The sequence below is a fragment of the Mya arenaria genome, chromosome 12, assembly GCF_026914265.1.
Source record: "Mya arenaria isolate MELC-2E11 chromosome 12, ASM2691426v1".
Taxonomy (NCBI): domain Eukaryota; kingdom Metazoa; phylum Mollusca; class Bivalvia; order Myida; family Myidae; genus Mya; species Mya arenaria.
The window spans coordinates 65,869,051-65,896,054 of record NC_069133.1 but is presented as its reverse complement, the minus strand read 5'-3'; the positions used below and the strand labels follow the sequence as shown (position 1 = coordinate 65,896,054).

Here is a 27,004-nt window from a genome sequence, read left to right as displayed (position 1 = left end):
ATAACCAGTATATTTTGGCATGTAATAAATTGACATTTAAAAAAAAAATCCGGATGCTTGAAAGGAAATCCACTTCATATGAGACAAAATGACCCCAACATTTGACACTCATATAGGCGAATGTTTTGCCCTGCTCTGTACATGCCAGGAACACGTTTGCATCCTTGCCCGGACGATGCAAATAGACTGAATTTAAAGTAGTTTTGAGTATTTCGTTATCATCGAGTACCATGTTTCCCTTCTCAAAATATATAGATATGATTTTAATTGAATTCGTGCAAATGTAAATAATTAAAGTGTAAAAGTGGTGAAATTTATACATTGTGTTTCAATTACACAAACAATATGCTTCAATAAATCTAAATGTATCCTACAAAAAGGATACCAAAGGCCGAAGACAGAAATGGTTCAGCCACGACAGCCTCATTATTCTGTTTCACTTATTGATGTCACCAATTCCGGATGTATCTGAATGCATATTAACATTAAACTGATAGAACATTAATTGTGTGAAGTACACATGTATGTTAAACTATCAATGATATTATTCTGCAATTGACAAAGAAGATGCTACATATTGTTTTGTTGGAAAAAAAGTGTGGCGGATATTTTGTCTAGGATGACACATGTATGTGGGATATTTTGTTAATTCTGTAAATTTGTCTGTAAGGTAATTTGTACCATATTCATAATGAAGCACGCATTGGCCTGAAGATTGCCGACACTCATCTGGACGCTTCGCTGAACAGCAACATATGTTTAAACTGTAGTCTTCTGTGGAATAGTCGCATTATGAATATTTCTTCTTTAACCAATACTTAAATACTTTAAAAGCATGAAAAGAAAATACTTTCCGTATATTGTTTTATGAAGATTGTTGTCAAAAAGACCACAAATCACATTTGGTGTTAAACCAAATGGCAATTTCGTTTCCGTTATAAATAATTATTTCGCCAATTTAATTTGGCGTTGAAGGATCTGCGTAAATGGAAAATGTAAACAGGTTACTGTTTTTTCTTTGTAAAAACATTAATAGTATATTAACACGATTATGACGATAAATCCTTTACCAATTGTCAAGCAGTTTTTCGTTCCACTCGATACTTAATAGCGAATCCAACTTGGAAACGTACTTTGCGTATGTTTTGTTCTTTCAGATGAATACGCACAATAACATTCATCAAATGCATCAATTCACATGATCCTGTTTTCGCACTGGAAATAATGTATATGACGTTTAAAAATGTACGCGAATAGCTTCGGAAATGTTTGTATGAGGATATTCTAGTCAAAGTCGGAACTTGGAACACTAGATGTGTATTTGCACGCATCCTACACACATGAACTGAATGCATTAAATTGTTGCAGTACTATTAATTCGCCTAGTTATTATATGCAACTGAGACAGAAGCGTTATTGTAAGACGATGCGTTCAGCTGATGCACTTTATCAGTAAACAATGTGTTAAACTCTTCAAAAGATAGACATATTGGAGCCGTTGTAAGGATATTTAGATGTAACCTTAATTCGCGAATTTACCCATGGATCGGTTCATCGATTTGAAATACTGTTATTGTTATTGTATTTCTGTGTGTATATTAGCATTAAAAAGGCATATACCGTAAAATGACCAAAATGACAGGCTTTTGGGTTTTGTAACATGGAATTGGTTGCAAGTTCATCAAATAAATGCTTTACTGTTTCCTTTGCTGGAAATGGAAGTTGACAGTAGATACTGCTGTCTAAAACACTAGGCCGTAAATGGAAAGCAAATGTATAAAGGAGAATGTCACAGAACATTCTTTGCAAAGTTCTGTTTTAGATGATTGTTGATGATAAATATCAATACAAAAGCGTAAACATTGTCGTTAAATACAAGAGAAATTAGGAAGCTTTGATATGGTCAATATCTATCGTAGTTTAATTTGTGACCGTTTCAATGTTTCTTTACATGTAAGAAAATGCAAATCCAACAAATCCGAAAGTTTTTTTGTGACATTTAAGCATCGGCTCCTTTGTTAATAAATAATCACCAAGTTGAATGACTTAGTATAGTATGCTCATCCTAGATATTACAATTCTCGTCGGTCTTTACGAGATGGTAAAATATCAATAAGGCTTACCTTTACAGCATCGATAACAGTCTCATTAATTTAAACATATTTATCTTACAGTGATTGTGAAACAAGTTTTTTCAACGTAATAATTATCATTCTCGTTTGAATTATTTTACGCGAGAGCGTGGTATAGTGTAGTAGGGGATACCAGAGAACCCGGAGTAAACCCACTAATGCTGCGGCTTTGTAACCACTAATCCAACCCATCTGCGCCGAGGCCTGGAAACAAACCCAGGTAGCGTAAGAAATATTTGAGTGCAGAAATATAACTAAAATGATACGACTATTCAAAGACCTTTAATATCAGGTATGTTTAATCTTACTTATTTCCGGTTTAATCTTAGTTTTTGCTATCCCAGGCCAATAAAAGGTCACAAGTTGTTAATTGCTCTTCTGTATTTATTGGCTAAAATCTTTATGATACAATCAATACGCTCAAATGGTTAAGCATTATTTCCAACCAAGACGCCGTTGAGACAAAGTTTGTTTCAGAAAACAATATTATTACAGTTTAAGAACAACTTTCGGAATAATAGCTTAAGCAAGAGTTGTGAGTATAAATTTAACATGAGTCAATAAATTAACACTCAGAATAAGAATTAAACAGCTAGTGACTAAGCTAGAGTGGTGGCACCGAAGACATTTTGTACAATGATTTTAACCCATAAAAGAGTTTAACGATATACATGAAAGTACCGAATGTCTTTGAAATATACCGCCAATAATTAAAGTGCTGTTTCGATAACAGCAGATGTATTTTCTCATGATACTTCTAGGAAATAAATGAGACATGATAAAGATTTTACAATTATATAATATATTTATGCTTAAAAATGACGTGTTTTAGCATGTCCTGCAAAAGGAATAATATCTCGTTTAATTGGCCATCAACGATTTAATATTGTGAAAATAGCAAGTCATCATTCTTTAGTCGAAAACTTAATGTCAAGCATGGACAGTATGAATTTCATCACACATGCATTCAAAATAATAAGTAATTACAAAGGTCAGCTTATTGTATATCACCTCTCGTATCTTCATGAAAGAAAATAATTAAATGCACAACATCTTGAGTAAATATTGTACAGCGAGCACTTGTTTTAACTACTAGTAAGTGTTCAAATCCATACGACACAACGATCATTCATACATAATTATTTATTAATGCTTTTCAACTGGCTGTGCTATTCCTTTAGACACCAGTGGGCCACCCTCATGCAGATGTAAAGCTGGCCACACAATGAAGTCCACCACTGGTTTCTTCAATCCCTTCTCTGACTTTGTGTATGCCTTGTATAAGTCGGGTTTAAACTCATCTCCCCACTTTCCATCGCAAACAGCCATCGGAGGGTCGCAAACATTCATGAGCCATCCAAAATTTGCGCATTTAGCGGAAAATTTCTTCAAATAAGGACCAGGATCCGACAGCCCAAAAGATAACATGCATAGCTCCCGAAATCTTTTTGCGACGTATTCCTGTAAAAGAAATAATGTGTTTGATGAATTTGTCTGAGAAAACAATGACCAAAGTGCACAATTATGCCATCACTGTATCAATTTATACTTCAGAAGTTAGAAGTAGCAGCAACACTGACAATGACATTATTTCAAATTTCAGTGCCAAAAAAGGGTATGTATGTAAGTGGTTATGCTTTTTAGTTTCGAAGAGTTATGGTGGTATTTATGAAAAATCAAACACAAACATGCCGCCATTTTTTCTTGTTAACTAGAGGCTCAATAGAAATGATACATTTACACCTTATCTCGGTAATAGAAACAATAAAAAGAATAAGTATCAAAACATAAATATAAAACATAAGGAAAATGTTTGACCAGTGGCGATTAAACGATAGGGTCCGGACAACACACTACATCTTTAATATATGAAACTAGTGGTGAAAAACAAGGACTGTTAGGTTCGGCCTTGGAATGGTCAGTAAAATTGTAAATTTACTGGAGTTAAACTAGTTAGTGCGCAAACCTTGTGGTCTGGTATAATAAGGGATTGATTTCAATTCACATAAAATTGAAGCAAATGAATATGTGACACTAAAATAATTTCAATCTTACTACTAAGATTGACTAACATTTTATAGAAACAAAACACTTGTATCTAATGTCTATGTAGCATAAGGTACGACTTAAGGCTTTCACGGCATAACTTAGTGTTTTATCAATGGACCAACTTGTAAAAAGGACAAATAAGGCTTTATCACTGACTTACTACAGCTCCGTTCGACTTTTTCAAAGTGTATTAAACAACTACTAGAAACATGTAAGTACCAATGTATAAGCATCCGTGCATATAAGAAATATAATTATGATTGCATTTATCAACGTATTTGCTCAAATTTGAGTATATATGCATAGCTGATAGGAAATACGTAATTGTCAAACATAACATCGCACCGATTATAACACAAACTTGAAGTAAATGAATATCTTTTTTCCCTTGCAGCTCTAAGGGAAGAATAAATAGTGAGAAATACGGCTCGTCAAGAATTGGTAGTGTGAAACAATTGCCTGGTCAGATCAATTGCTTGTGTCCACGTGATGGCTAAGAGACAAAAATAAAATTCCGTGACTTATACTATAAACAAAACCAAACTTTATATAACATTTACTTAAGAATGAAATAATATTTTGCCGAAAAATGATCGCGACGTCAAGCAAATTCATTAGTATAAATAACAACTGACAAACACAAGCAATAAGTATTTATATAAATGCTAAATATTTTTAACATCAGAAATACTGGCAGCCGCGCCAAACAAAGAAGATTGAAAAGTATAAAAATAGCATTCAGAGTTCTAGCTCTGCTCTAGCAAAACTAACAAATCCCCTTATGGAAATAAAAGGACGGAATGAATGCACAAAAATACTTCTTTGGAAGAAATAACTGTAATACCAAGTTATTTCTTAAAGCTAGCATCAATTAGACTCAACAGCAATTATATAAGTACCCCTTATTACACAAGTTAGATTGGCAAGTCAAGTCAAGTCAATATTTGATTATTGTCGGGTTCCATGTAACATTTGCAGGCACTGAATTTCACATGTTAGCAAAGGCACATTACAGGCAGAGTTTGAGAAGTATGAAATAAATGTTTGCCTATGCAATGTAAGGCTTGTTTGAGAGAGTTCTGAAATGTTCATGTGAAAAAACGTACGGACCTGAGAAGTGACAAATAAGCAGATAAATCGCATTGATGACTAAACGCAAAGATTCTTACCTTGTAACTGTACAACCTTTTAAACTTACATATAGTAGATTATCGTGAAGCTAAATAATTATAAGAGGGGCTTTTCGGGAGAGATAGTGCCGAGGTGTCTACTTGTCATGATATTATCAGGTAATCTTAAACCACGTATAATGGAATGTGGCCATTTTAAACGAATTTAATCAGTTTCGATAAAGATAAAGAAGGATAAAAGCTTTACCTTTGCAAAGTTTTCACCAGACAAAGTTGACATCGACTTTCTAGTATCTTTAAGTACATTATGGACAATTTGTGGGCACTTTTCAGACGATGAAGGGAGGTTTTCGGTCGTTTCTTCCTGTAATTACAAAGAAATACAATCAATTAATGTATAATTGTTCAACTACGAAATCAAAAAAAGAAAAAGTCATACTTAAATGCTGTAAATTCTTGCTGGATAGAGAAATAGATATAATACTTGTATTATTGAAATGTTTTGAATTGATGGTTCTGTAATAGTTCATTGATGCGTTTTGAAACAAATTTGAAAATACATTAAAAGTCTTCAATAGTCCCTAAATTATCAATGTCATCACCTTCTTTAAATAACGTATTATGTTATATACTAGTTTTTGGCGTTATTACGTCATAAATAATAAGCGTTAAAGATGAAAACGCTCTACAGCGACTTTTTATCATCAACTTATTTATGATATTTTATTGAATATTTCATTAGTGGTCATTGAAAACGAAAAAATACATCATTTGTTTAAAAAAATTCATGAAATTCCTTTCAAAACAGACAGTTTTGAATGACCATTCATATAATATCCTCTATTTACCTGACGTTAAATATGAAAGACGGTTTTATAATAAAAGGGAAATTGCCGACAGTTTTGTAAAAAATATAACCTGCTAAGAATGGTTTTCGGTACTCACATAATTTAGGAGAATCGATTGAATAGTCTTATCCTGTTCACTCAATTTGTCGCAAGACGTCTTGAAAGATTCCTGAAAGTTAAGAGCGTAGTTGCACTTTGTATTGTATAACATCTAACTTATAGATACGATATAGTTAGAGTTGAACTACGTAAATTTAGTGAATAGCTGTTACATGTAATCTCATTATTCGAATGCTTGTCATTTGTTTTAAGCAAGTTTAATACCTTCATAATCGCATGTAATACTCTTATTTTCTCTTCGTCTTTCCCTTTCAGTTCCTCAAACGCATCAGACCACTCATTCTCGTACAAATCAGAGAATTCCTTTCCAAGTTGTGTTGGTCTATTTGGGTCGCTTAGATAAGCGATATCTGGATTTCCATCCCTCAGTTTGTCTCCTGATAATTTTCTTAGCCTGCAACACAAAGGATTTCACAACATATATTTTATATACATTTTTATGTCAGCTTATCAACAAGGGTAAAAAATTGTGGTATATGTGTTTGAATCGTATCTTCAAAATTTTATATTATTACCTGATTTGAAATATAAATATAAATATTTAATTTTTTGCTGTGTAACATGGCAGCTATCACTTTGTCTTGGATTGAACATTTCCCCGGTGAACAGTTTTCACTGTTTCCCTCTAGCGCTATGACGTCATTGGAATTTCCAAATTCTATTTTAAGAAGGCAACTCATTAACGTTTTTGTTCAGGTAATAAAAGAGTCATTTTTTATGTTAAGATAATTTTTTGATCAAATAATAAAACAGTTATTTCATGGTTATTCGTCCTATCGGCCTCGGGCAACAGTTTTGACTGTTTCCCAAATATAAAATCTTTACAAATCATAAGAAACCGTAAGCAAAATTCATTAATAGATCTATTGAAAGCAGCGATATAAGATACGTCTAGGCCATTGCTGCGTAGACAAATAATTATATTAGATTTGTCTTTTAGCAACATGTAACCATACTCTTACAATGATGTTTATTTTTATACATCATAATAAAGTTGTTGCAAAACTTAAATAATTATCAGTTAAGCAAACCTTATAGATAAGTCATTGATTTTATCTGGCATATTTGCAATTTGCTTCTTTAACTGATCGATGTGGTCTGAGGCTTCTCTCAATTCATCATCCATTGATGCAATTTCTTCCTGTTTCTTTATAGTTCTGTTTCTTAACTTGGCGTTTTCGTTTTCTAAAAGGCTAATTTTCATTGCCAAAGATTCGTCTTGTTTCAACACATTTTGCCTCCTCCCATCATGACGTACATCGTCAGCCTCAGTGGAATATGTATTTGATGGCTGAAAGTACCGGTAGGAATAATATTAAATGGACATTATTTGATTTCAGATCTAAACATGATTTTTTAAGCGTTTAATTGATACATGAAATATCTAAACAATAACGATTATTATGCATAAAGACCGAATAAGTTTTATTTATTATATCTTATTTAGTTAACATTGTGTAATAACAGCAATCGATCCCTTTTGTTTGTTTTCTTGAGAGGTTATATAAAGGTTTATATTGGTATACAAGTGTGCGATGTATATGAAAATTCTCGGGCCCTGGTGTCATAAAAAGATTTTATGGATTCTTTATTATCTTAAAGCAGAGTTGAAGCATAATAATTAGAACAGCTATCTGCCTCATCATAAAGTGTTTTCAATTCACGTAAACATCGCCCGGCCTAATGTTTCCATGATCTCAAACATATCATTATTCAAACTATTGTAACACATATTAACCAAAGAATGTTAGCGATTGTTAAATAAATGAACACAAACGAAAAAAAATATGCACATGAAGCCGCCACTATTTGCATTGATCAGTAGTTGTTGATCATGTAAACAAACACATTTTCTAACAATATGTGCATACATATACTTTGGTGGAGAAAACAGGCCCGGACACGATTCGTTGGAGTATGTAGTGTATGTTTATGCAACCCTAATAATGTATACTGCTTGAAACAGTGACTTTGAACGTACTTTCTCTCTTTTTATAGCTACTACAACAACGTTATTGCTTAAAAGATTCCGCTGATTAAGGGCCGGCAGCGATGCAAAAGTGGGTAGGGAAGGTAAAAAACTAAAATGTTTAAAAAATACATGTTTATTTAGCTTTGCGGAACGATTATTTTTGAAAGTGAAACATTTATTCTTGGCGACATGGTTTGGGTAAGTTAGGAGTTAAACAATTTTTACAAAAAACAAATCAATAGATTTTGGATAAAAAAGCATTCACATTATTACGGAAAAGTCTGCCGACGTCTGTTCTTCGTTTTTACGTCAAAATACCTCAGACTACCTATTCAACAATGTCTTGCGAGATCTTGATGATATCTTGTTATATAAGAAAGTTATTCAGAAAAGATAATGAAATTTCAAGGATGAAATTCATTTCCGGGTTATAAAAATGCATATATCTTTTTTCAAAATAGATACAATCAACACAAAGTCACAAGACATTGTTGATTGAAGAGTTCCGATACATTTGACTCACAAACATATAATTTTTGTATTAAGACATTTCCGGGAAAACGTAAATTCTTTTTGATTGGAAATCTGATAAAAGATTCTTACGTAAAAAATGGTCAACTCCTAAATACAGCTTTTCACGTTGCATCGGATATATGAGTCATGCTTGATAAATATCTCAAAACTAACTTGAAGTTGATTGTTTAAACATTTAAAATCTTGTTCCCTCAATCGACTTCTGTACCGCTTACGACCCTTAACTTAAGTAGGAATGACATGGCAGACATGTACGCTGGTGCTGGTGTTTGTTGTTTATTTATTTCTTTACATAAACTTGTGTTTACTCAAGGGCAAAAGTATGTGCACATCAGCCTTATACTTATCTTAACTTATTCTACTGTGATATTACGGATATCAAATCATAACAAAAACTACATTTACATGTTTAAAAAAAACTTGCAAAAACAAATATCGGACACGTCCTTTTTTGGAGGCTTGGTTACCAGGCAAATGACATGGGGGTGAAACTTAATATTCCCGCAAAGCTTATGGTCAGTTATTCAGCTGATTAAAAGAAACTGAGCTCAACATCTATTGTAGCCACCTTGTGTGTTCATCACTGCAAGACAACGCTGACACATTGAAAGAATCACACGTCGAACGACGTTCTGCGGATGTCTCCTCCACTCCTCCAGAAGGGCGGTCTCAAGCTAGTTGACGTTAGCTGGTTTCACTGGGCGCGACCGGGTACCGTCGTCAAAGCTTGTCCCATAATACTCAATCGGAGTGAGATCCGGGCTCAGTGACGGTCAGTCCATGCCGTTAAAAAGCTGGCGATGTACGAAATCCATACACACTATTGCAACATGAGGTCTTGCGTTATCCTGCTGGAGATGACGTAGACCATGTGCTCTCATAAAGGGAACCACAGCAGGTAGTAAGATAATGTCCCTGTAGTTGACGGCATTTCTGCGTCCTCTCATGACGTGCAACACTATCTTGTGGCCAATGCTAACGCAGTCACACTGCCACCTCCCAATCGGTCTCTGCCTCTTAAACATAACACTGTGTGAAACATTCGCCTATCCTCCAATGCACGCATCGCCTGGCGTCTGCAAAAAAATGACATTAAACTTACTTTCATCGGAGCAGATAACTTCACTCAAGTTGTCTCAGGACAAGCCCCTATGATAAAAGGCCCATGTCAAGCGATTTTTGCGGTGCCTTTGTATCAGGATGGCAACATTGTAAAGGCGTCTTGCTCTAAGTCCAATATTTCCAAGGCGACGCCGTACAGTCCTTCCGCTGTCAGGTCTTTTTTGGGTGCCGAGAGTTTGCCGTGCTGTTGCACACGCCGTCTGAAAGCGGCCGCGGGCATGTGACAAGCGAATGTACTAGTCCTGTCGCTGCGTCGTGACCTTGGGTCTTCCTTACCTGGGGTGGTCTCGAACATGGCCAAACTGACGAAATTTATACAACATATTGTAAATTGTGCGCTTCGTACAGTTCAAGACTCTCGCAAAATGGCGTTTATAGAAACCTGCCTGTAGCATGCCAGTAGCGTTGTTTCTTTCAGCCTCTGAAAGTCTCGCCATTTCAGAAAATGCAATGTTAACACTGGCCTTTTATCTGTCCTTAAACAGAGACTACACAATAAAGAAGCGCAATCATTCAAATATTGGCCATGTACAAGGAGACTAAGCGAAAAGTCGGCTTTGCACGTGCAAATCAAAATCGGATTAGTAAACGCGATTCGTAAACTGGGATTTATTGTAGGACTAGTTAACACTTGTGTTTCCATGATATGGCTGAAAAAAGCGGTATACATACTTTTTCCTTTGAGTATATGTGTACCTTTAAAATTTAAACAATTGCTTTTTTTCCAATCAGTTACAATTTTCTTCACTTAACATTGTGTCAATATTGTGTTCAAAGCGTGCAAACTTTCATTTTTACCTTTTTTGAAACGATACGATTGTCAAAGGTCTGAGTGTGGAGCGGTGGCAGACCAATCGATTTTGAAGGAAGACAAACAACCCAAACAATATTGTTTTAAACAATGAAATTTTTGTTTAAATAGTATATCAAACAATCATGTACATATGTAATAAAAATACAAAATAAATGATATGCTACAGTCATTCAAAACAATAATTATCCTTCTTTTGTAATAAATTGTTCATCAGTGTGTAGATGTGATTTTAGTCAGTTATTTAGTACTTAATATGGCAAATCCTGGTATAGTCAACAAGCAGCATACAATGCCGACACAGGCCTGAATAATCACAAGGATTAATAACACTCCGACGTCAACAAACAAACCAACGACAATCACGCAGCGTCCCCTATTCCCATACTCCGATGTCACCCGAATGTTGACGCTCACTGAAGCCAAACCGACCACAAAGACGATCACACAGCGTCACAGGCTCCGCAGTACATTTCCTCCGACGTAAATCGATGTTAACGTCCATAGAAACTGGCATAACGGACGACCACAAAGCGTCAATTGCCACTGATTCTTCCGTGACAAAACAAAACCTCCAACATAAAGTTATGCTCTATGCTGACGTCCTGTCCACACAGACCGGAAGCACGAACTTCCACGAGTGTTTGTTACGTCCCTGCTCGCCGTAAACCACATCGTCAAAAGTACACCAAAGTAACCTGATGAGTTATAGGAAGCTATAAGAATGCTACTCCTAAATATCAAAGAAATATATTATTGATAAGAACATATACGCATCTTGCAAGCTATAATGACCTTGACAATTATTTCAATGTAACATTTATGATATTATGTACAAGAGAACAATTCCTATCGATTTATGTATATAACGTGAAAGAAAAACAACCTAAAAATTGAAATACAATTCAATGCATAGCAAATAACCAAAAAATATATAACAATATACAATTTATTACTAATAAAAATGAAGTATTGAATTACTTTTGAAAGATGTTCTTTTTAAACATATTTACCTCACTCAGCAATGATAACTGATCAAAATAAAAATTGTAATAAAACGTTGTACTTACCCTGATGTCAGGTGTTCAATAACATTTTAAATCATTACTTTACAGCCCATCCCACTTCCCAAAAACATGCGCTTCAAAAGCCGAACAACTTGTCCGTCCAACAACCAAACAGTCCTGTCCAGGTTGTAGTATAGTGATATTCGAGTCTAGTTGCAGCCAAGCAAATCATTAAATCGGTAGCTTATAAGTATCTTCCATGGCCGAGAGTGTAAGATAGGTTCATCCCAACCCGAGCGTAAGGTGTTTTGCGGAAACGATGTTTACCAAGTTTCCGTAGAACACAATGCGCGAGGGTTGGGATGAACTTTCTTACACGAGCGACTATGATAGATGTTTTTTCTCCAACCTCAGTTCAACAAAATAAAGTAAATTGTAATTTTTCGTTGGAACTGATTTATGCGTAGTGAAAATAAATGCGTATACATTTGTAATATTCGTGGTTGTCATGGATATGCGCGCAGGGATTCAGATTATGTTAAAGCCAAATCGTTCTTAAAATAGTTCTTAGTAGAGTGCAGCATTATTTCTTGAATGGAGCGTAAAACTTTTTTGTAGTGCCATTTGAAGCGAGAAATAATTATCAAGGATTCTAAATATTGCCACAAGAAAAGGTTTCCATTATGATACAGACGACGGTCTTCAAGAAGGAAGGTAACTGTGTGATGACAATAAAAAGGCAGTTCCATACGGGTACTTGTTTTTATCTTTGCCCGTGAGCAAGATGAAAATTTCTAGCATGGTCAAATTTTTGGATCTACTTATCTGAGGTGGTAGAAAAACCTCTCTACCTTAACAATAAAATTTAGTGATTTAAATTCACTATAACTCATGAGAAAAAAATGCCTCCCTTATAATTAAACTTAAAACAAAACATACAAAAAGCTGATTCAATACAAGATTTGTGACAACGATTTCATGCTATTTGACTTTTAGTTTGTGTTTAATTTGATACGTTTTTTTTTTCAATTTCGGTGTCTCACGGAAAATCAGGTTTAGAAATTCGTGTGCTTCTTGTTCACTTCATTAATCCACCAAACAAACAAAAGTCAAATTATGGGTGTCACTTGTTAGAGTAGGAGTAGTAGTGGCAGTAGCTGTAGCTGTAGCAGTAGCAGAAGCAGTAGGAGTAGCAGCAGTAGTAGTAGTAGTAGTAGTAGTAGTAGTAGTAGTAGTAGCAGTAGCAGTAGCAGTTACAGTAGCAGTGGCAGCAGCAGCATCAGTAGGAACAGTAATAGTAGTAGAAGTAGTAGTATCAGAAGAAGAAGTATTAGCAACAACAGCAGCATCAGAACCAGTAAGATTTTGTTCTGAATTATTCTTATTATTAATTGACAATGCTAATTAAGCCAAAACGAAAAATAAAATATAGCACAAGGATCTTTTAAAAAACTTACTTTTTTACTTCCATGAACCTTTTCTTTTTTCTTTCTGCCAGTAAAAAGATCAACCTCCCTTCTTTTCTTTTCATAAAGGTATGCCCCTGAATTTTTCTTGATTGCATACCAAGGTAGCACAAATTGTCCGAGAAATGCTTCATAAAATGTATGTCGATCATTCACTTGAACCGCATGAAAATCAAATGGCGGAATAGCTTTGGCCATGTTATATGAACTGAACCGTCAACCGTCTAACGTTTTTAAAATATTAACATTTGTAGGTGGTAGGCTTTCAAACTAAAATTGATACTTTCAATATTCTTTTAGGATTGTATTATTGGTTCGTTTACAGAAAAAAAGATCCTGTATGAAACGGATTGTTTTCAAAGAATAAGTCTAATTAACTTCCTTTCAACAGAGTCGCGTCTTTACTTCCTTGTTCACAATATTCAATACTGGTATCGTACTGATCAATCAGTATCAAGATTTGTAAAACCCTGGCGTATTGGGAAGGTACCCATTACGTATTAATATCAGATGTCTGTATTTTGAAATACTGGCACGAACGGAAAAATAAAAATTGATATAGTTAATATATCGGTCGTGGAATATCTTAAGTTTAGAAACTAATGTTGAAAATTATAATTTGATAAAAACAACATCTCAAACGATATGGCTTCTTATTACGTTTGGAGTTATAATTAACAGTTGTGCGTAGTCGAAAACAACTTTATTAAGGATTGTTTACGACGAATACATATAACAAAAACATTTGTGTTAACTTTTTATGGAGTTCTTAAACATTTAGATAATACTATGACAATGAATCATAGAGTTACATAATGTTCATCAACTTAGGAATACATAAAACAATTCTGACCTACTATGGCCATCGGAAGATCTTTTGCATGAAAGCCAGTTGGAACAACTCTATTCAATTTTAAGAAGTCTTTCTGGATTTTTACAAAGAAAGATTACTAGAAAACAAAATGTTAAAATTTGATGTTTTTCATGAGAGTCATATTAAAATTAATATTTCAGGCAGTGTTTTAAATTTTTAACAATTTTGACGTGTATTTGTACATGGTGTAATGTATACATAATGTTTACCACTATTTAAGATCCAACTCTACCAGAGGAGTGGTATAGGTGTCCGCCCCTCACAAGATAGGTCATAGGCTCGACCACCACTATTGTCTCGCTAAAGGGACACCGTCATGATATCCTCCAAGGAAACGAACGAGATCAGATTACAGCTGTCTTCACATCCGAACCAAATAAAATGTCCCATGTAAAACCAACGATTAAGACCAAAACGCGTGAAAAGGTTACGAATGAAAATCGGGATTGACAGACGTTCTAAAGAAAGATTGACGTAAATCCTCCGTAAAACATGATCAATTGTTGTTTGATTTTATAACCTTAACGTCATAATGTTATCTGAATCTGATAAGCACGAATGTGTAGTAGAACAAATTTTTTTAACGAAATGAAAATCTGACTTGAAAATGTTGAAAGAGTTGAATTAATAAGGAAATTGAACCGTGTGTTTGTACAAGACGGGCTCGTACACATCTGGGAAAACCATTTTGGACTCGACTAACGGTTTGTCCAATATGGTTTTCCAAGCTGTGCACTCGTCAAAAATCTATCTCCGTATTGCTCATTGTAAAGCTTAATACTACGTAATTGCCACCGTTATCCAATGCGATGAAATTCCGTGTCATGAACGCAGGTATGAAGCCCTGCCTAAACACCGTTTAAATAATACAAAAATAGTTAAGGTTACCTTGCATTATGAATAGGAAATTAACACGTAGTGCCGAGCTGCACCAATTACCGGACGTCTACTTTGCCAAACGTACCACTAAGTTGGACCGGCCAAAAATGCAGTATTTTGTGGACACATAGTCCTGTCAATGTAACGGTCGGTCTTTTCTGTCCCTTGGCGTCGTATATATACTATATGTTACTTTCGCGCCACGACGTGGAACACGAATACCTTGTGCACATTTCCAAGTTGACCAATAAACAACTGCCATGTATGAATCACATGATAGTATATCAGTGTAAAAATAGAGGCCCGTCATCCACAAATGTCTAAAATTTACAAAAACTCGCAAAATAAAATAATCCTAACTTTATTATTACTGGAGGGAAAATGAGAAGTTTTAAAACTTATCGTACCGAGTTGTATGCCTAACACTGGTTTACAAAATATTTTTTTTGTTTTGTTTGAATAGTGTGGCGTACATTTTGCCCGGGATGATAAAGATATGTTGAAAACTTGTCAACCGTGTCCAAAACGGCACGAGGTAGTTTCTCTGTAGGGTCATTTGTACCACAATAATATTGTAGCGCACATTGGCCTGATGGCAGCTGACAAGAAAAAGTCGATGCACAACTGGACACTACTCTGATAGCACTCTGACAGACACTTTTATCTCCGCGTTCTTTGTTTGGGATGTGTTGCACGATGGAAAAAAAATCTTTAAATAATTCTAAAATACTTAAAACGCATTGATATAAAATACTTTCCAAATATTGCTTTACGACGACAAGAATACAAATCAGATTTTGTTTCAAACCAAATGACAATCTGGTCTCAAGTTTTATTCAATGATATTACAAACTTTATTTTGGCGTCGAAGGATCTGCGTTAACGGCAAAAGAAAACTGGTATCAGTTGTTTCTTATTCAAAATCATTTTCATGATTCACGATTATGAAGGTAAATCCTATATCATTTCTCTCTCAGTCTGTCGTGTCACTTGATACTATTTATTGTATCCAACTTGAAAACATATTTTCGCGACGTTTTATGTATTTCAACAATGAATTGTCCTTACAGACCAATACGCATCATTATATTCTTCAAGTGCATCAATTGACGTGATCCTGTGTTCTCACTGATAATTGGTGTGAAAAATGACTAATTAAAATAATGAATGAGATGTTAACAAATTTACTCGAATTACTTTAAAAGAAAACTTATGATGATATTTTAGTCAAAGTCGGAACTTGAAACAACAAAATGTGTACTTGCACTAAGCCTAAGTAATTTAAAGACATGAATGCAATTAAATGTTACAGTACCATCTAGTTCAAGAAGTCTTTTGTGCCTTATTCTTAAATGCGACTTAGACAATAGCATTATGGTAAGATGTTGCAAAATATAGCTTCAGGTGATGCATTTTATCGGGAAATAATGAGTTAAACTCTTTAAAGGGTTGCCACCCAGAGCAAACCGTAATTGACAGTAGAGACTGCTGTCTAAATCTCTCTGCCGTAAATGGAAAGCAAATGGACAAAGGAGAAGTTCTACTACATTTAAGATGATCGTTGATGATAAATACCAATTCAAAAGCGTTAACCTTGTTATCAATTGCGACAGAAAAAGACGGGTTACTTGCAAGAAATAATGAAGCTTTGAATGTGTAATTACTGTTGCATTTGAATGTGTAAGCTTTTCAATATATATTTACAAAACAATGCAATCCAACAAATCCTTAACAATTATTGCATGTTTACGTAACCCATATTTGTGTTCATGCTTTTATTTAAAACATAGAAGAGCAATGAAAGTTTTTTTGTGTTATTTTCTCTTCGACACCTCTGTCGATAAAATAACAACATCAAGTTGAATTACTTTGTAAAGTATTCTCTTTCTAGACATTCTCGTTCTTATCTATACAACACTGATAACAGTCTCATTCTTTTAAACATATTCTTTTGACAGCGATTGTGAAACAAGTTTTTACAACATTATAGCAATCACTCTCGTTTACATGATTGTAAGCGAGAGTGTGGGCTTGTGTTGGAGGGGAAACCCGATTATCCGGAGTAAACCCACTTTTTCGCTTTTGTGACCACAAACCTAATTCACATGCGCCAAGGCCTGGAATCGAACTCGGGTAACTTAAACGAAAATCGAGTGCACTAACGAATGCGCTTACAAATAGTCAAATATTATATGAAATATATTTGCCTAAATATGACGTATTTTGTCGTGCTCTGCAAGAAGACGTATATCCCGTTAAATTGGCATAAAAACGATTTTAAATAATGAAAATATGATGTCATCATTTTAAAGTCGAGATATGAATTTCATCAGGCTATGCATTCAAAATGATTAGTAATTACAAAGGTCGGCGTATTTCATATCAACCGTCGAATGTGCATTCATGATTATGATTATATGTACAACATCCTGATTTAAAATTGTACAGCGATCACTTGTTTAAAATACTAGTAAGTGTTCAAGTCTGTACGAGAAAACCATTATTCGTAAATAATTGTTTATTTATGCTTTTCAATTGGCTGGGATATTCCTTTAGACACCAGTGGACCACCCTCATGCAGATGTAAAGCTGGCCACACAATGAATTCTACAACTGGTTTCTTCATTCCCTTCTCCGACTTTGTGTATGCCTTGTACAAGTCGGGTTTAAACTCATCGCCCGCTTTTCCGTCGCAAACAGCCATCGGTGGATCGCAAACATTCATGAGCCATCCAAGTTTTGCGCATTTGGCGGAAAATTGCATCAAATTAGGACCAGGATCCGATAGACCAAAAGATACCTTGCATAGATCCCGAAATCTTTTTGCTACGTATTTCTGTAAAACATAATGTGTTTGATGAACTTTTCTGACAAAACAACAACAAAAGTGCATAATTATGCGTTCAATGTGTGTCAATTCATACTTTAGAATTTAAGAGTAGCAACCACACGGCTTAAGATCAATGACATTATTTCCTATTTCAGTGCCAAAAAGGGTATGTTTGTAGGTAGTGATGTTTTATAGTCCAGGAGAGTTATGATAGTATTAAACAATTTTTAAGCGAACGCAGGCATGCGACTATTTTGTCTTCTTAACTAGAAACTCTATCAAATGTTACATCCACGTCGTTTCGCGGTACTAGAAATGCATAAAAATAATAAATATCAGAACATTAATATATAGCATTAGGAAAACATTGTCCTGTGGCAAGCAAACGATAGGGTCTGTGACTAAAAAACGATACGCCTAAGAACGATCAGTAAAATGTACTTTTACTGGTGGTGAGGGGAGGAGTTAAAAAAGTTAATGCGCAAACCTCATGTCCGCTTTAAATCGGGATTATTTTCAATTCACACACAATTAAAGCAAAATCAGGAAATTGTGACACTAGAGTCATTTCATTCTAAGGACTCAAATCGACTAACATCTTTATTAAAATCACTTTTATCTAATGTCAATGTGACATAGGTAGGCACCACGCAAGACATTCACGATTACTTAATGTTTAATCAAAGGAACAGCTAGTAAAAGCCCAATTGAAGCTTTATCACTGATTAACTACAGCTTCATTCCATATTTTTAAAGTGCATTAAACAGCTATAAGAAACACGTAAGTACCAATGTATAAGCATCCGTGCTATTAAGAAGTATAAGTATGATTGTATTTATCAACATATTTTAAATATTTTTAACACGTCAGAAATACTGGCAGCCGCGCCAAACAAAGCAGATTGAGAAGTATGAACACAACAGTCAGAGTTCTAGCTATTCCGTAGCAAATCTTGAAAGAAAAACATTGAAATAAAAGGACGGGATGGATGCATTAAAAGACCAAGTTATTTCTTAAAGCTTACATCTAAACAAAACACAATTACACAAAACGCGGAACAGGATAGATTGACACGTATTACGTGTTAAATTACTCATGTTAGCTAACGCGCATTACAGGCAGATTTTAAAAGAAATGCATTTGTATACAGAATGATTTGTATTTCTGTCATGAAATTGATAATTCTTTGCGTACTTCAAAGTAATATTTAGCTCAATCCACAACTGTACAACTTTTCGACAAAAATATCGGACAGGATCAAAATCAGACGCAGTAACTGGGGACACAATATAGACACCTGACATGAAATGAAATTAACCAGATAATCGAAACGGTGACTGACACAAAGATTTTAACCGTGATTTTTTAAGCATTTAAAGCGTACATATTGTAAATTAGCGTGAAGCTAATTCTTATAAGACAGCTTTTTCGGAAGATGTATTACCGAGGTGTCCGCTTGTCAAAATATAATAGTGTAATCTTATAGCACGTAAGCGGACTGATATGTGTTCACCTAAAACAAATTTAATTAGTTTTGATATTATATAACCACCGAAAGGAAAAAAGCCTCACCTTTGCAAAGTTTTCACCAGACAAAGTTGACATCGACTTTCTAGTATCTTTAAGCACATTATGGACGTTTTGTCTGCACTTTGAAGAAGGGATGGTTTCTGTCGTTTCTCTCTGTAATCATAAAGGTATACAACCAACTAACGACGCTGCGAAGATTTTCAATTACTAACTTAAAGAAAGAAAAAAGTTATACTTAAATACTGTAAATATCGCTGCTAGATAGAGATATACATATAATACTTGTATTAATGAAATGTTTTGAATGTAATTGTGCTGTAATAGTTTATTGATGTGTGTTGAAACAAATTCAAAAGACAATAGTATTTAATAGTATTTAATTCATAAATGGCGTCGCCTTCTTTCAATAACATTTTAATATGTTATATACTGGTCAAAAGGCTTTTGTTTATAGAATAATACATAGTTGACCATGGCTTTTGATTGATATTTTCCCCAGTGGGAAGAATAATTGCCCGAGGGATTTAGCCTATATTATACTATAAATAGTAACATGTGTATTATAACTACATAAATGAATATAATTTAAAATGTAAACGCTTAATAGCGTTTTATCATCAAATTGTTTATGATCTTTTTTTGAAACGATTCAAAACATTCAAAACGAAAATATTTTAATTTGTTTAAATAAATTTGATGAAATTTCATTTAATAGATCCACATATGTTTTTGAATAACCATTCATATAATATCCTCTATTTACGTCACGTTAATTTTGAAAGACGGTTTTATAATATTATTATGGAAATTGTCGACAGATTTTAAAAATCATAATCTTCTGAGAATTACTTAAGGTACTCACATCGTTTAGGAGAATAGATTTTATAGTCAAATCCTGTTCACTCAATTCGTCGCAAGCCGTCTTGAAGGAATCCTGAAAGTTAAGAACGTAGTTGCACCTGTGATTGTATAGTATTAACTTATAGTCACGTTTACATTATATTTAGTGTTGAATTACGTAAATGTTTTGTGTATACCTTTTACAAGTCTTGTCATATAGCGAATGCTAGTTATTCATTCTTTGGAAGTTTAATACATGTACCTTCATAATCACATGCAATGCGTTTATTTTCTCTTCGTCTTTCCTTGTCAGTTCCTCAAACGCGTCGGACCACTCATTATCGTACAGTTCAGAGAATTCCTTTCCAAGTTGTGTTGGTCTATTTGGGTCGCTTAGATCAGCGATATCTGGATTCCCATCCCTTAATTTATCTCCTGCTAATTTGCTCAGCCTGCAATACACAGGATCTTACAGTTTGTCTATTATATACTGTATTTAGCCATCAAGCGTATGAACATTGTGGTATATTTGTTTGATTTTTCTATTAATACCTGATTCATCATAAAAATATGCATATGCTATTTGTTGCTGTGTAACATTACAGCTATAACTTTGTATTTGATGGAATTATTCCCCGGTAAACAGTTTTAACTGTTTCCCTCTAGCGCTATGACGTTATTATAAAATCCAATGTATTTGAAGACGGCATATCATTAACATTTTAGATCAGATAGTCAAGCAGTTACATTTTATAGAAAAAACTTTTGATTGAATAATAAAACAGTGATAACCTTTTTTTGTTTGGATCACTTTTTGATCAAGTTATCAAACAGTTATAACATGGAAGCACCAGTTCAGATTCCCACCACCTCGGAACAACAGTTTCTACTGTTATCCAAATAACCATAAAATAACTGTATACTATTAAACATCCCAAAATTGTTATAAGACATCATTATCACAATATTCATTTTAATGAACGATAAAGCATAGTTTGTCAAAATGCATCTATATAATGATTGTAAGCTGAAAATTCAAATACGTCGACATTACTGCGTAAATAATAATTTTAATGGTCTTGCCCTACAGCAAACATGTAACCATAACCTTACAATGATGTTTGTCTCTGCACTGCAGATATCTAAAATAAAGTCCTCGCAAATCATGAATACTATATTTTGGCGAATCATACCTTGTAGATAAGTCATTGTTCTGATCTCGCAGATTGGCAACTTGCTTCTTCAACTGTTCAATGTGGTCTAAGGCATCTCTCCAGTCATAATCCAACGATGCAATTTCTTCCCGTTTCTTTATAGTCTTGTTTCTTAACTTGGCGTTTTCGCTTTCTAAAAGGCTAATTTTCGTTGCCAAAGATTCGTCTTGTTTCAATGTATTTTGCCTTCTCGCATGAGTTTGTTCTGAAGCAAGACGCCGTACCTCTTCAGCCTCAGTGGAATATGTATTTGATGGCTGAAAGTACCAAAAAGACTATTACTAAATGGACATTCGTTTATTTCAGATCCGAACATGTTTTGTCTGCCTCTAATTGATTCATGAAATATCTCAGCAATTACGATTACCACGCATACAGACCGCATAACTTTTAATCAAAGTATTTTATTAAATAACCATAGTGTAATAACAGCATTTGATCACTCTTGTTTGTTTTATCGAATTGTAGTTAAAAGTTCTTTATTGATTAACAAGTCTGCGATGCTATAAAAAAAATTCTCGGGCGCTGGTGTAATAAAAAGATCATATGGAATCTTGAAGAAGGCTGCAAAATGTCCACTTTATGTCAAATATGTTGTGTAGCATTACATGTCTATTGACAAACTATGTCATAACGTAGAGTCGATGCATTATAATAAGAACAGCAATCTGCCTTATCATAACGTTATTTGAAATCACGTTAACATCGCCCGGTCTAAAATGTTTTCATGATCTTAGATATGTAATTATACAAACTATTGTAACACATATTGACCAAAGAATATTAGCGATTGTTATAAGGCAATAAATTAACACGAACGCAAACAAATACTTGTGCACATGAAGCTGCCATGTTAGTCAATGATCAGTAGCTGTTGATTGTGTGTGCATACACTTACTTTGATGGTGAAAAGTGTCACGGACACTAATCGTTAGAGGATGCATTGTATGTTGATGCGACCTATTTTAAAGTAGAGTGCTTTATACATTGACTTTTGACGTTCTTTCTGTTATGTATATCTTTCCTTTTATAGCTTTTTCAACTACATAAGTGCGTTAAAGATTCAGCTGTCTCACATGAGTAGACATGACATGGCAGACATGTACGTTTGTGCTGCTGTTTGTTGTTGTGTTTCATTTTGCATAAAATATGTAAGCTAACTGGTTTCTACCTTTTCATTTATATAACTAAAAGAGATTTCGCTTCCACTGAGTGAAAATCAATCAAAGATTGTTCAAATTTAACTCACTCGAAAAATGATGCATTTTTCCGGTATGAGTTAGTATTTATCATCGTTCAACTTTCACTTTCACTTTTAACTATTTTGAAACTTACCGGTTTCATGCTACACAATTTATTTCACTTTCAGTTTGTGTTTAATTTGAAATGCTATGTAAATGTACTTTAAACATACGCGGAAAGAAATGTGAACTAATGCGTCAGTATATAGGTTCTTCAAACGTGAGCTATATCTATTTCTTACTATAAGATAGCGTATGCATAACAAATGGCAAATAACGGCCCTCCCTTAAAGCGAAATCGTTCGGGCCATTAATGAGAAGTACCGTTATGGACAGGAGGCACACAAGCGCCGTTTATAAACCTCAAGTTATACTTAACGTTCGCAACTTTGTTTTAAAGAATAGTAACGCTGTCTTTTTAAGAATTAACATAATCAGTCAAATGTTACCGTCTACTTTCGTTTTGAATCCAATAGAACATAACTTGATGTAAATTACACACTGTTACGGGTGTATGAGAGTTTTCCTTAAATCTGTGTTTAATCAAATAAATAGTTTGTGCGGAATCTGATTTGAGAAACAAGTTCACATTAAGTAATAACCCATATTGTTAAAATTTAACAGTAGCAGTAGGCCTAGTAGTAGTAGTAGTGGTAACAGTAGAAATAGCAGTAACAGTAGCAGTAACAGTTGCAGTGGTAGTAGTAGTAGTAGTATCAGTAGCAATAGCAGTAGCAGTAGTAGTTGTATTTTTAGTAGTAGTAATACTACTACTCAGCAGCAGAAGAAGGAGTAACTTAGTTACAACTATCAATGAAAAAGCAGCACACTGATTATTGAAAACTTACCTTCCTACTCCCTTCAGCCTTTTCTTTTTTCTTTTTGCCAGTCAAAAGATCAACCTCCTTGCCTATTTTTTCATAAAGGGCTGCTCCTGCATTTTTCTTCATTACATACCACTGTTTAACAAATTGTTCGAACAATGCTTCATAAAATGTCTGTCCATGTTTCGGTTTTACCGCATGGAAATCAAATGGCACATAAGGTTTGGCCATTTTATATGAACATAAACCGTCAACCTTATAACGCGTACCCTATCGTTTTCAAAATATCCGCATTTGAAGATGGTTGCCTTTTATACTAACACATTATTTTCAGTATTCCTTTAGAATTGTACCATTGGATTGTTTCTGACAATGTTATCTTGTGTGATAGAGATTGTTTTCAAAGAACTCGTCTAATTGTCCTCCCTTTCAACAGTATAGTGTTTTACTTCCTTGTTCACGATAATCAATACTAGTGTAAAATTGATCAGTCAATATCAGGATTGTTAAACCTCTGATTTTAATACTGCTGTGTATGACGTATTTGGTAGATACCCGTTACATATCGATAGATATGTCCGTATTGTGAAACACAGGCTCAAACGGTAAAGTTTAAACTTTGATAAAGATAAAATTAATAACGCGGTGGAAGACCCAAGTGACTTATTGGTAAAGTGCACGGCAAAAAAAAGACAACAACATATCTCGATTTAGGTAGCTTTGTAAAGAAAACTTTAAATACTTGGAAATTTTTGTCATATAAAGACCGTTAACCCCACAGTTAAGAGCACTTTTAACAGTTATATAGAATTTTCTCTAAAAATCTTAAACTTTGTTTTAAAACTTGAATTTAAACGCTTTTTGACGTGTATTTGATACCTGTCTAAAAATATACTTAATGTTTACCACTATGTCAAATCCTACTATACCAGAGGAGTGGTCTTATGTATAATGGGTCCACCTCTCACTCGATAGGTTACTGGCTTTAGCATTATAATGACCTCGGAAATGGGACACCGTTCTGATTTCATCCATGGGAACGGACGAGATCACATTTAGCCGTATTTCACAATCGAACAAAATAAATCATTAGAAATCAACTCATGCACAAATAAACAAAACACAATTATGATTTTGACGTCCATAGGTATATTAACGATTAAGACCGAAACGAGTGAAAGGGTTCCGAATAAAGATTGACATCGAAAGAAGTTAAAAGTTAAAGTGACGTAAATTCAGTTAGTTCTTATGATACTTATTTCGGGTGTAAGGTTTCCTTTTCGTAGAAAAAAATATGGTTTCGTTCCCATCAACTAGTATGCTTATACTTCCGTGTTAACATAAACTAAATACGGTGCGATGACCCTTATCTTTAGGTTTTCACTCGATTGTTCTTTAGCATGATTTACTCAACACTTTTTTAATATACACGGGAGGTAAACGTTGACAATTGACAAATATATTCGTCTAGTTAAACTCCTGTGTTAATCAATAGCTTTTGTAAAGAATTGAGTTATGTGATTTACTACCTTGGCGGTCTTAAAGCATTGTTAAACACATTAGCAAAACATGTATCTCCCCAAATATTTGCCGTTTTATGTAACTTTTTAGTACAAAATGTGCATCTGTTTTCATAGGTCTACGGAAATTCATACGACATCGGTAAGGCTTGCATACGGAATTTGTAGAATAATAAAAATGACTGCCACCACAAAAATAATTTCAAAGCTGTAATATTTCATTTACTATGGAGTGTTTAAGACAAAAAAATCTGCCAGTTCACGATGTTATGCAAAATTATGGCATCCGTTACTGGTAACAATGCCGTTTTGTTTAAAAGTTCAGTGGGCGTAATCTTCCGCAATCTGTCAAATGATTTGAAAAAAATGCACTAATATCGATGCATTTCAAGAGACACTTGATTATGATAAAAACACTGGAGTTTGAAATATAGATAGTGTCCAAACATCTATTGTGAAAAGAAGAGTGCATCTCCGAATGAGGTTTTGAACCCCATAAGTTTCGACCCGCAATTAACACCACAACCGCGTCGCAATAAAAGCTAGCTCAATAGCTAGGCTATACACATGTTCTGCTCTTCATAGTATGGGCTTCAGAAAATTTACACTTGTGATAATATAAATGGTGTTTTGGGTTGTCGATTGGCTTTGGGATGGTTTGGTAATAGTTTTATTTATTAAAACGACTGCAGAAAGATAAGCCCTGATGATGAAAATTTGTAGAGGAATGGTTTGTACCGAACACCATTATATTTTTCGATTTAACTCTCTATTTCGAAAAGGGGTCGCTAACACGGGGAATGGACTTGGAACTTTCAGCCCGCAAGTTGCGTGCTCTATCAAATGAGCTAATTGAGCAGTATAACACAAACTCATTCTGCTTGGAAGTCAGTTCCTTTACCAGCTGAGCTAACCGTTTCGGATACAAAATCGCGCACTGATTGTCTGGTGTGATTTAGTATTGTTAAATATTGTCACACTGTTGTATCCTTATCGAGCCTTTTTTAATGCAGACGCTGTATAACATGGCGAGACGCTGTATAACATGGCGAGACGCTAACATGGCGAGACGCTTACGTGGCGAGACGCTGTACAACATGGCGACTCTGTTTGAGTGATTATTTATCCATTTTTCGATGTAAAACTTTGTTTTAAGATATAAAAGTATTCAAACTTTATTAACTTCGAATAATATAAAACAGTACGGAGCTTTATAATTTATTTTAATTTTTATCAAACTATGTGGTGTTTGAATATTGAACTGATTTGCGTATTCCACTTTTCTATTGTTGGTGGAGAATAATCTAATAAACAAATGGGTTTTCTTTGATTTTTCAAAATTTTATCGATTTTTAACCGGTTTGCAAGCACTTTATAATTTATAAATGAGTGTTATTCAGGTAACGGAAGGGGAACAATTTCGTTAAAATTATTCAAACTGAAACATACAATAAGAAGTCCCCATTTAAACAAATAAACAAAGAACCATGTGGCGGTAAACGGGAGCATTATTATATAAACGAAACAAATATTTCAAACTATGGAAGCGCACAAACATACATGCATCAAAGTAACAAATATATAACACGTACATAAGGAAAAATGCGCAATCAATTGAATTATCTGCTTAAACACAAAAAATACAAAAGATTATGTAATATCATATAAGATAATACTAATTGATCTATACACGTCCATATACTCAGGTGGTTCACGAAGACGTAGGGTAGACTTAAAACTGATGTTTGCATTAAACTGATTTTTTGTCTACTTTGAACATCATGGTCAGGGTAATTTTGATGTTGAATTTCAGTCACCCAGCATCTCATTTTCATCTGGCGATAATCCAATTGGTTACGATTTGGTAAGTTTTATTCAGCTTGAAAAAATCCTTAAAATATTCAAGTATTGTTTCACTGAAGTTTATCTTGACGAGAAATGCAGCAAAGCGACACATGGCAGCCGCGTCAGACGTATATATACGATTATTTTTACATGTGCCCATAATTTTATTCCCCTTAAATATGGCTTTTTAATCAGAATATAGTAGTAAGATAATT

General features: G+C 34.2%; 2 protein-coding genes across 2 annotated transcripts; both read right to left on the bottom strand.

Annotated features, from left to right (window-relative positions):
* Positions 1-2,509: 2,509 nt before the first annotated feature.
* Positions 2,510-13,583, bottom strand: LOC128212318 (uncharacterized). Its single transcript, XM_052917712.1, has 6 exons — positions 13,183-13,583; positions 7,311-7,570; positions 6,484-6,673; positions 6,257-6,328; positions 5,559-5,675; positions 2,510-3,593 (listed from the first exon to the last, which is right to left on the bottom strand). Exons 1-6 carry the CDS (start codon positions 13,387-13,389, stop codon positions 3,279-3,281), a joined length of 1,161 nt encoding a protein of 386 aa, XP_052773672.1. The 5' UTR covers positions 13,390-13,583; the 3' UTR covers positions 2,510-3,278.
* A 1,936-nt stretch (positions 13,584-15,519) lies between these two features.
* LOC128211888 (uncharacterized) lies at positions 15,520-23,905 on the bottom strand. Its single transcript, XM_052916999.1, has 6 exons — positions 23,449-23,905; positions 21,339-21,616; positions 20,408-20,597; positions 20,168-20,239; positions 19,348-19,458; positions 15,520-17,780 (listed from the first exon to the last, which is right to left on the bottom strand). Exons 1-6 carry the CDS (start codon positions 23,653-23,655, stop codon positions 17,463-17,465), a joined length of 1,176 nt encoding a protein of 391 aa, XP_052772959.1. The 5' UTR covers positions 23,656-23,905; the 3' UTR covers positions 15,520-17,462.
* Positions 23,906-27,004: the final 3,099 nt, after the last annotated feature.

Excerpts from the sequence above, each read along its gene's own strand:
- LOC128211888 (XM_052916999.1), bottom strand. The coding sequence starts at position 23,655 with ATGGCCAAACCTTATGTGCCATTTGATTTCCATGCGGTAAAACCGAAA. Across the intron at positions 20,598-21,338 it reads AACAATGACTTATCTACAAG|GCTGAGCAAATTAGCAGGAG; the intron begins GTATGATTCGCC and ends TGTGTATTGCAG. Across the intron at positions 17,781-19,347 it reads CTGGTGAAAACTTTGCAAAG|AAATACGTAGCAAAAAGATT; the intron begins GTGAGGCTTTTT and ends TATGTTTTACAG.
- LOC128212318 (XM_052917712.1), bottom strand. The coding sequence starts at position 13,389 with ATGGCCAAAGCTATTCCGCCATTTGATTTTCATGCGGTTCAAGTGAAT. Across the intron at positions 6,329-6,483 it reads TATTACATGCGATTATGAAG|GAATCTTTCAAGACGTCTTG; the intron begins GTATTAAACTTG and ends CTTAACTTTCAG. Across the intron at positions 3,594-5,558 it reads CTGGTGAAAACTTTGCAAAG|GAATACGTCGCAAAAAGATT; the intron begins GTAAAGCTTTTA and ends TTTCTTTTACAG.